The 10,628-nt window shown below is 43.4% G+C and overlaps 1 protein-coding gene across 1 annotated transcript; it reads left to right on the plus strand.

Annotated features, from left to right (window-relative positions):
- Positions 1-761: 761 nt before the first annotated feature.
- On the plus strand, positions 762-10,355 carry CD86 (CD86 molecule). Its single transcript, XM_009991695.2, has 6 exons — positions 762-829; positions 961-1,010; positions 2,279-2,620; positions 7,024-7,335; positions 9,412-9,546; positions 10,336-10,355. Exons 1-6 carry the CDS (start codon positions 762-764, stop codon positions 10,353-10,355), a joined length of 927 nt encoding a protein of 308 aa, XP_009989997.2.
- The last annotated feature ends 273 nt before the right edge of the window (positions 10,356-10,628 follow it).

Genomic DNA, 10,628 nt, shown 5'->3' on the forward strand with positions numbered 1-10,628 from the left:
AGGCTTTGGGCAACCTGGTGTAGTGGAGGGTGTCCCTGCCCATGGCAGGGGGTTGGAACTGGATGATCTTTGAGGTCCCTTCCAACCCAAACCATTCTGTGATTCTGTGATTTTGGCAGGGTGGTGTGGAGGCTTCTGCCAGGAAAAGGCACAGGAGAAACACAAAGGCTCTGCTAAAATGCCAACCAGCACCTGCAGGCCAGTCAGATGCAGGTGCCGTTCTCTCACCAGTGCATGGGAACGACATTCGGCTGTTTACTGGGATCACAGACCCTTACACCACAGGAACCCAGAGCAGCCATAGGAGTGTTTTGCTTATGAGATGACTCACAGGGTTTTTTTTCCTTTTTTTCTAAACAGATACCAGTTTTTCTTGACCACAAATTATGTGCTGTTTAGCCTCAGCTCTGTAAACCCTACAGGATTTCTCTCCGTTGCCTTTTACTGTCATGAAGGATAGGTTCCTGTTACAGATCTGAAGGTCACACACTTCATGGCTTCCGGCAGCTGACATCATTGTGTCATCTCCCCCACCTCCTCCTTCTGTGTCACCCTCTCCTCCCCCTCTACTTTCAATTCCCCCATCCTCTTCCCCACGCCGCCGGGCCAAGCACGCTCCCCATTCCTCTTTCCTCGGCACCACGCGTTTTGGGTGCTCATCCTGTCCCTGCAGCCCCAGGGGGTCTGTGTTCCTCCCATGGCATACCCTGTCTGCAGCAATCTTGCACCACATCACCTTCTCTGTAAACCAGACAGCTCTCATGGCATACTTCTTGTTGCTGAAGGCTGCGAAGCACACCGAAGTGCTAGCACCGGTCCATGGGAAAAGGTGAGATGAACTTTCTCAAAAGTCTCTCTCTTGTCGAAACTTCTTGTTTTACCACTTCTTTGGGAGTACTGGTGAAGGCACTGGAGTGTTTTCAGCCTCTGACATCCTTCTTTCATTCTTCCTTCTTACAGCACCATGGAGGTCTGCATACTCTTCCTTTACGTTATGATACTTCTCCCAGGTAAAAGACTCATTTTTAATTGTAGAAACTGTTTTGATTATTTGTGTCCTGCTGTGTGATACTTTCTCACCCACTAAGAAGCTCATTCCTTAGCAGTCATTAATCATTTCCGTCGCACAATCAAGGTCATACAGCCTATGTGACATGTATTTAAATCGTGTGCAGGGACTCTATAAAATATATAGTAAGTACTTTCTCTCAACTTTATATCTTTATATTACACTTATTTTATGTTACTCTTAAATTTTTGATTTAAGTCTATCTTTAAAATGTGTGTATATGACCTCTGTATATTATAGAGAGTAGTATTAAACTGAAAACTGACAGTTTGATATGGGAAAACTGGAGTTTTAGGCAGCCACGGAGATAATTTTGCAGTCTGGTGCTCTGGAAGAGCGGTGGAAACTTTGCACCAGGAGAGAGACTGTAAATCTTCTCCTTCTGAACACAGCAGAGGTGTTTGTATCTTCTGGGACAGAGGACTATTTCTGATTCCAACACAGTCCTCCCGGCCCATCGCCGCTCCTCGTAACGGACACACACACTGGTGAAAGCAGGAGAGAAACCACCCCTTGTGCTACAGTTCACGTTTTCTTGGCACGAAGGCATAGTTGTGTTTATTGACTACTTCTGTTAGCAACAGAACAGTTAAATCTGACATTTAATCTGTCATTAAACTCCAGATTAATCGCAGAACGGTTAAATCTGACATTTAATTTGTCATTAAACTTTAGATTAATTCTTCGATGCGACTGAAAGCGTTCTCCTGTTTCTGACCTTCTGGTCGTACCTTCCCTAGACACCAACATTTACCACACAACGTGCACTACACATTTTCTTCAAAACTGCAATGCTGTGTTATTTCATTAGGAGAACGAACCCAACTTTATAAAAAGAAATCGTGCAACTATCTCCCTTGTGGCAGAATCTCATTACGCTCTGCATGCTACGTACGAGAACGGTTTGGACCTTTTGCCTGCAGACCAGTCTTCTGAAATACAGATGTTCACCACCTCTGTGTGGTAGGCCTTCCTTGGAAAGTAAAATATAGGAAGAAAAATCAGAAACAGTTTTATGACCTGAACTCCACAAGACTAAGTGATTCAGTTTGAAGAACTATGTGTCCCGTCACACCTAGTGGGAGAATTTGTGTCTAAATCCTGGTGGTTTTATTGCTCCTGTCGTTAAGTGTTGCCTCTGTGAGTGCAAATACTCCATGTTCTTTTGTAGCTGATGGAAATTTTGATTTCTTCTCTCCTCTGTCTAAGGTATTGCTGCCAGTGTGCATCAGGTGAAGTCATTTCTCAACCACACTGCATACCTATCTTGCTATTTTCCAAACTCTCAGAAAACTGACGTCAAGGATTTAAGAGTTTTTTGGCAAAAAGGTGCGGTCGAAGTGGTGCACGAAGTAAATTACGGCCAAGAAAAACATGATAACCTCAGTCCTAAGTACGTAAACCGCACCAAGATGGACATGGACAGGTGGACCTTGCAATTGTTAAACGCAGGAATTGTGGACGAGGGACAGTATAAATGTATTATCCAGCAGAGAGATAAAGGATCGCCGAAGGTCATACACACATCCGAGTGCTTACTGCACATCATTGGTAAGTCATGTCTTCTGTCATCTGGTCTGGGTTTTTTTGGGGGGTTCTCTGTCACTTTGTTCAGTCCAGAAATACGTGGTACTATCCCCAAGCCACTGAAGATGTAGCTGCACGGGAGCAAAATTTCCAAATATGGCTAAGAACGTTCTCCATAGAAAATCCTCAGCTCCCAAAGAAACATAAAATACTATATTTTTATAGTATATATATATATAAAATACTAATATTTTCATAAAGTATAAAAACACTCACGTGGAAGCAATCAGAAGAGGTAGAAAATGAAACAATAATTTGCTCAATATTGCATCACTCCTGATTCCCATCCTGTAATACCTTATAGTGAAAACCATCCTGCCTTCCTCCTCTTGCCTCCCACCAGTTTTTGTGGCTTTTAGTGTTCTGGAAAATACACTTCTTCATTTGCACCTGATGCACTATCTTCTATTAAAAGTAGCACTAGTTATCATCGTTGGTGGTAAATTACAATTGAAACATGACAAGATTTCTGCAAACACCCAGCTATTTTGTGATCGTAGAAATCACAGGGAAAATAAAAGAGCAGCTCATGTGTGGAGGAGTAGAAATTCATATGTTCAGTTGAAGAAAGACTGAAAATATCTCTGAGGAAAAAAATGCATGTGGTTTTGAGATTTGAACCTGATTTCTTGCATGTTACCGGAGGAAAAAGCAGCAAATCTTTTAACAGGGAAATGGAAGTGAGGAAGCAATCTTTTTTTAATGTTTCCTAATATTTTTATTAATTCCTAATATATTTTCCTGATGTTTTTCTATTTTAAAGTGTTCTTTTAGCAACTTCTGTCCATATGCCTGGGTTCTCTCCTCCACTATGAGAGTGCCAGCCATTAATAACAACAGCTTCTAAATTCCACTGGTGTTTCCAGGCTCCAGCACATGGCTTCAGAAGGGAACAGCAGGCAGAAGCAGGGTACCAGGACATCTGAGCTTGCTCAGCTCTGTCCTACCAGCAAGGGTTCCCTCAATTCACAGAAGGAAAACCTAGATTGTTAATTTTGATTCTCCTCGGATATACTCGACAAGATTTTCAGCAAAGTTTTAGAACTCAGAGCGGTGTCAAAGCCTCCAATTAAGAGATGCTTAGCATCAACTGAACAGTTAATTCAAGCAGTTAAATCCGTTATCAGCTTAGCCAACATCTCAGCAACGTGTTACTGAAGTCTCATACCTGGGCACTAAAACTCTCCCAGACTTTTTAAGGTTTAACTTAGCAAGACTGTTTCAAGCTATTTGCTGCCGTGTTCCTTCCAAACGACTTTCTGTCCGATAAGCTCCCGAAGGAAGGAGCAGAATAAAACCAGATTTGAAACAATAACCTTTAAAATAACGAGAAGAAAAATGCAAATGTTGAAATGTACCTGTGCTTACCTACAGTTTCTTAATTAGACTCTCATATCACACAAGGAGGGATTTTTGTAGTATGGATATTTTGTAGTATTTTTGGCACACTTAAAATTAAGACCAAGTGCTGTACGAGAACGACAGGGCAGCCACACAAAGCTGTCTAGACCACTTGGTGACCAAGCCCACCTAGAAATACTGAAGTACCTTATAATATATGTATTATAAATATTGTGTACAGCCAGGAGGATTTATATAAGAACAATGAACACACAGAATTCTCCAGAAAGAGGGGGCTTCACGATGGAAAGCTTTGGCTCTTCAAACAGGCAAAGCAGGGACCGTGGTGACGAGCAGCTTAACTGGAAATTCCGCACCTGTAGCATGGCCCCAACGCTTCCTTTGGATGGATCAATAAGGCAAATGGGTGAGACTGGGAAAACTACTTCAAAATAAGTGATATTCAAAGTGTTGGGAGTGAAAGTGATGTCAGAATAGAGACTGAAGAGTTCGTGTCCTCGTTTTAAAGGGGATGTTGAAAAACTTAAAAGTGTGAAGAAAAGCTCTAGTAGAGTTATCTGAAGGCTGGAAAAAATACAGTCCAAACGGAGACATTAAAAGGTCAATCTGATTATCTTGTAACCTAGAAGAGTGAGAGTCTTGTTTTCAGAGTGTGAGAACCTGAAATACACATAAAACACTGGATAGTGGGAAAAAAAAAAAAAACAACCTAATTCAGTGAGGCTATAAAAAGAGTCAGTGGCTAGAAGCAAGTGAGAAGTAAGGCACATTGTCACGTTAGAAAACAGAACAAAACCAGGCAGGGTGATTAAAGGGGGCCTACAGGAAAGCTGGAGAGGGACTTTTGACAAGGGGGTGTAGTGACAGGACACGGGGCAATGGCTTTAAACTGAAAGAGGGGAGATTTCGATTGGATCTAAGGAAGAAATTTTTCCCTCTGAGGGTGGTGAGGCACTGGCACAGGTTGCCCAGAGAAGCTGTGGCTGCCCCATCCCTGGCAGGGTTCCAGGCCAGGTTGGATGAGGCTTTGGGCAACCTGGTGTAGTGGAGGGTGTCCCTGCCCATGGCAGGGGGGTTGGAACTGGATGATCTTTGAGGTCCCTTCCAACCCAAAACATTCCATGATTCTATGATTAAGCCATTGAGAAAAATATTAAGGGCTTGATGGACCTGCTTTCTCTTGAGGTATTTAAATCTAAGCCCATAGACTTTTTTGGAAGACATGTTATCTTTAAATACAAAAGACATCCTGAAACATGCTTTTCTGTTCACAGTCCAAAGCTCACATATATGTAGCCCACACCCTGCACGCAACCCATAGCACTTTTCAGGAAACTGAGGTTCCAGAAGCCATAAAACCAGAAGTGCTTCGATCAGGGTATATTCCACTATTTCCACTTGTTTACTGTCAATAAGATTGAAACTCTTAAATCACTTGGATGATGTGGCAAGTGTCACAGCCGTGGATTACACTCCTGCCCTCCCTATAATATGCCAAGGAGAGACCAGAAGCTGAAGATAAGCTAAGCACGTCAGACCTTGAGGAGAAAGAGGAAGCTTGAGCGCTCCTGAGGGACAACTTAACTAAATTTTGGGGTGTAAAAAAGGTGGGGCTTTTTCCATTTCGAATTCACAGCCATGGACTCTCTTGGGGATTGAAGTGCCTCAGCTAAATCCTTCTCTCTGTGTGTTGGCACACAGCAAACAAAAGCAACATCACATTTCTTTATCCATCCGTATCAGGAATTCACTGGGGCGAGGATGAGAGCCTGGATCCAACGCACTGAATGTGTGCACGGAAGACTCAGACCCTCTCAGGCTCATATTTTTCTAAGAAGGTGGTGGATGCTCCATCCCTGGAGACGTTCAAGGCCGGGTTGGACGAGGCCCTGAGCAACCTGATCTAGTTGGAGATATCCCTGTTCCTTGCAGGGGGGTTGGACTAGATGACCTTTGAAGGTCCCTTCCAGCCCTAACCATTCTATGATTCTATGATTCTATGAATCCTTTTCCTCTTCTCCAGTATTTCTCCATACTGTCTTTAGTCCTATTGGCACTAAAATAATGAAGCATTTTCAATGAAGTCTTCAGTCCGTTTCTTGGGTTTTGTTGTGGTGTTTTGGGGTTTTTTTAACTCGCTGTATGCCAATGTGCAGTCAGGATTATGACTACATTCTCTCCTTCTCCATCATAGTCTATTTCCTGCATGACCTTTGAACCAAACAAATCCTGGTTGAGAATATTTGGGAGATTATTTAACAGAGAGTATTGGTTAAAAGCTTCCATTTATCATTCATATTTTATGTTTAGATAATTCTTCCAATTCTGTTTCACTGTTTCTTGCCTGGGAAACTCAACTTTGCAGTAATAGGTATGTTTTTCATTCACTGGGACGAGTATGCAACAACACAAAGTAAAAAAATTTGTACTGTAGTCACTTCCACATAAAAAGCCCAGCTAAGAGAGGCTGACTGTCAAGTTAAGAGGAGCGAATTACTTTACATGCTGCAAAATATTACTCATAAAACTGACAGTCACCAAGGATATTTCTGCCTATGACAGCACTGGACCTCCAACTTACCCCATCTGAAGTGCCTCAGATGATTTCTTTCTCTACATTTCACAGTAAGAAGTTCGTGGTTTTCCCCTTACCTAAGCAGGAGGTCAAGAGTAGGCAGCACTGTGACCCATTCCCACTTTGTGCTTGGGCATTGACCTGCAGGCAGGCCAGATTTGAATGTTCTGAGGTGTCAATGGATCTAGAGGAGGTGGGAGAGACAGAGGCCCGTTGTCTGGCTGATCAGACTTACGTCCCACTCTGAGGACAAGGAGCAGCAAGTCCACGTGTACCCCAAAAACCTAACAAACCTTTCTTGGGACTCCCATTGTTTTCCTGAGACAATTGTTTAGACTTGCTTCTGCCTGAAAATCTGATCTAATTGGCAGGAACTGTCACGAGGTGTGGTATGTCTGACTCATGATGCTTTCTCTTTGGTCTGTTTCAGCCAACTATAGCCAACCCGAGATAGCATGGCTGCACGCTGGGGAACTAAAGCCCAACGAATACTTGAATCTTTCCTGTTCTTCCAGCGGAGGTTATCCAGAGCCCAAGCAGATGACTTGGCTAATCTCACATGAGAACACAACACACACGCTCACGCATCACATGGACATCTCACAGGATGCTGTAACAAAGCTGTACAGTGTTACTACCAAGCTGAACATAACAGTTCCTACAAACACCCTCACTAACATCAGCTGCTTGCTCCACCTTGGAGAGCAGCTGGGGAGCCTTGTCTCAGTGCCACTGGGCATAGGTGAGTCTCCATTTGCCCATTCTGATTTTTGCACGGGTAGGAGCAGGGCACATTGCAGTAGAGCTGATCACAGATAGTGGTGTAGTCAAGGCAGGGGAAAAAACCCTAAGGAGCAATAGGAGTTGGTTACAAGGGTTGTATGTTCTCCATCCTGTTCACCAACAGCCATGGCCACTAAATTCCCTCTCATTCCCGTATGGGAAGTCCTATTACAGCAAGGAGAGGGCACAGAGAAGGAAGGCTATTGCTATACAATCCAGAACACTGCCCTGTTCAACCCTCCCTAGATGATGCTGCAGTAGCAACAAAGCAACCTGGATGTCTGCATTAGGTGGCAACCAGTCTTTGGAGGTAACAGCTGTTAAGAGAGGTTGCCACTTCACAGAATCATGGAACTGTTGAGGTTGGAAGAGGCATCTGGAGATCATCTAGTTCAACCACTCTGCTCCAAGTAGAGTCAATAGGTAGCACAGGGCCTTATCCTGTTGAGTTTTAAATATCTCCCAGGATAGAGAATCCACAACCTCTCTCAGCAAACACTGTTCCGGTGTTTGACCACCCTGATAGCAAATTTTTTTTCTGATGTTTAGGTGCTTGAGCTGCTACTGTTAATCATTGCCTAGAGAGAGGCAGAAGGCTAAGCAGAGGGGTCCCTCGGACCAGACTTGGCTCACAAACTGCCAAATTGACTGTGCTGAGTTTAAGTGTAAGGACCATGAAACTTTGACTAGTCTTACAAGCATTCCTGGTGGTTTTCGTAACGTTTGGCAGAGTGAAGTGTGCATTCCAAAATGACTATTTGGGGATTTTTTTGTTCTCTGAGATTGTGTCTTTTTTTAGACACCTCTTGCAAGAAGCTGGAGACCTGAGTTCCAATAAGATTTTACTGCTGGATTATCTCAGGGTTCCACATGACTGATCCTTTCTTTAAACTAAAGCTGTATTTTATTTCTCTCCTGGGACTGGAAAATGTCCTTTGGCATATTTTTATTCGTAAGCTATGGCACAAGCACATCAAAATAAAGACAATTCTCACTTTGGTCATAAGTTTGTTTGGCTTGCACATCTCCTTTAGACAATGTTGAAGATGGAGAGCTGTGCTTCAGCTGACAGGAACAGCCAAGAGGGAATGGTAGCCTTGCAGGAAAGCCTACCAGGGTAGTGCAGGCACGCACCTTACTACTGCAGATGTAAAAGCAGCTCGTCACTCATTCTGAAAAAAGTTCCACAGCGCAGTTTTCTTCATGTAGATTTAACTAAAAGGTCAAGTCATCAACGTTAGATATGGCAAAGTGCCCCTGATGTCCTTACATTCCAGGATTTTTGAATAATATTAAGATGTAATACAGAAGTCTGAGGTTTGCACAACTCTACACGTTGCTCAAGAGTGTTGACATGGCTGTGTCAGCTGTGTTAGCTATAGTGCTGCATCCTCCTCTTCCCTGTTCAATCCTTCTTCTCTCCTCCCTGGCTTTATGAAAGTAGCCACCTGCTAAGCAGTGATGGTGAGTAAGAAACTAGGAGCTCCACATGAACAAAAGCTTTGTTTGGCGATCACTGCAGCTCTGTCAGTTGCTAACTGTAGCAACCAAAGCCTCAAAAGCACAATAACCAGAAATAGAGGGAAACCCCTCTGCATTCCCAGCTACTTTCACATCCCTTATGACATTTCATTAGGCTTTGACCACCGTTTCCAACAGATACCAAGTGGTAACATATCCCAGGTGCTTCAAACTTGCCCAGTAGCACAGAGCAGCAGTAGCACTGTAGCAGCCCCGTAGGCTCTTGTATTAATCAAGCTGCTGATCCCTCACACATTATCCAAATTTGGGAAAACTTTGCCTTACTGCTGTTGAAGTGGCTGTTTAGACTTGGTAGTTGCACTAGTTATTGGAAATGGAAATAAAACAATGTGGGTAGTGATTTATTGACACTATCAAAGCACTGTAAAAACAAAGGATGCTGAGGGCCTTTCCCTAAACTTGTAATTCACATAACTTTGGGATAGAGTGTTTAAGCTAATTGTCACCAAATTACATCTTTGCTGTGTATCATCTCCTCTGTTTTCTTATTCAGAGATACCGGGGGAACAAATGGAGCAAGAGAAGATAAATTTCCTTGGCCCACTTATAGTTGTAATTATACTGATCGTGTTTCTTCTGGGTTTTGTGATATTGAAGAAGAACAGAAATACCTCACCTACCAACCAGAGTAAGTTATTATCCTTCATTCGGCTCTACTGTCCCTCAAGTCTCTTTGTAACCATCCCTTTGCCTACACTCAAGCTGCTGACAGAAAGTTATGTTTCATGCTGGACTTAAGCCAAACTTCCTTGGACAATTTAGTTCCTGCAACAACTTAGTCCATCCAGCAGCAAATCAAACTATCTTTCTCCCATCTTGTCCTGGGATCTACTTCTCCCTCTTCTTTGTGCTCTGTGAGACTGCCATGGCAGCAGCTCACCACCTTTCCTTGCAGCTTCATCCTTTTTTTCTGATTTATTGATAAATTTGGCTCCTAAAATCATTGAACTGCATGAAGCTTTCTTGTCCATCACCATTTATAAGAAAGGTGGAGCCGGGGGAGGGATGAGAGGAGGCTTCTGTCAAGTGCAAGTATCTCTGTCATCACAGAGCTGAAGGGTCCAAGGCATTGCTCCACCACAGGCTGCCAAACATTGGACTGGAAGAATTAACTTGTACTAGGAACAGAATTCCATCTTTGCATTGCATTTCTCTATTTTCTTCCAAGTCTCAGTCTCAGCAGTCCAGGGACTACTTGGCACTGAAAGGATCCTCATGCTGGCATCAGGGCCTGTTCTTCCTTGTAGCAAGAGGGAAGTGCATTCCTCACAGTCAGTCCTGTTTCCTTAGACAGTCAAGGGTCCTGAGCTCCACCTCATTCTTTCTCCAAATCCTAAGACAACTGAACATTTACTATCAACTCTTTTTCAGCTCCTATTTCTCACATTTCTGTAAATCACGTATTCGTCTGTTTTAGGTGTCAGTCTAGCAGTCTAGAAGCTATCCAGCTTGAAACTGAGGCCATCAGCCAGACTGCTGACTGGGAACCATCTCTGCACATAGCAAGGCCTGAGGTCCCATGTTCTTAGATGCTCTGCCAGAACAAGAATCCTCTCGGGATCCCCTACAGAACAACATGCAACACTTCTGTCTGGTGGCCGAAATCCACAGTCGTGTTCTCCAGTTTTATTTTCGCTCCACAATGGTAGTAAATATGATGCTCTGCCTGTCTGCATGACTCTCTTTTCGCTGTATCTTTCATGATGCACC

Source organism: Tauraco erythrolophus, chromosome 1 (genome assembly GCF_009769465.1).
Source record: "Tauraco erythrolophus isolate bTauEry1 chromosome 1, bTauEry1.pri, whole genome shotgun sequence".
Classification (NCBI taxonomy): Eukaryota; Metazoa; Chordata; class Aves; order Musophagiformes; family Musophagidae; genus Tauraco; species Tauraco erythrolophus.

Excerpts from the sequence above, each read along its gene's own strand:
- CD86 (XM_009991695.2), top strand. The coding sequence starts at position 762 with ATGGCATACTTCTTGTTGCTGAAGGCTGCGAAGCACACCGAAGTGCTA. Across the intron at positions 1,011-2,278 it reads CGTTATGATACTTCTCCCAG|GTATTGCTGCCAGTGTGCAT; the intron begins GTAAAAGACTCA and ends CCTCTGTCTAAG. Across the intron at positions 7,336-9,411 it reads CTCAGTGCCACTGGGCATAG|AGATACCGGGGGAACAAATG; the intron begins GTGAGTCTCCAT and ends TTTCTTATTCAG.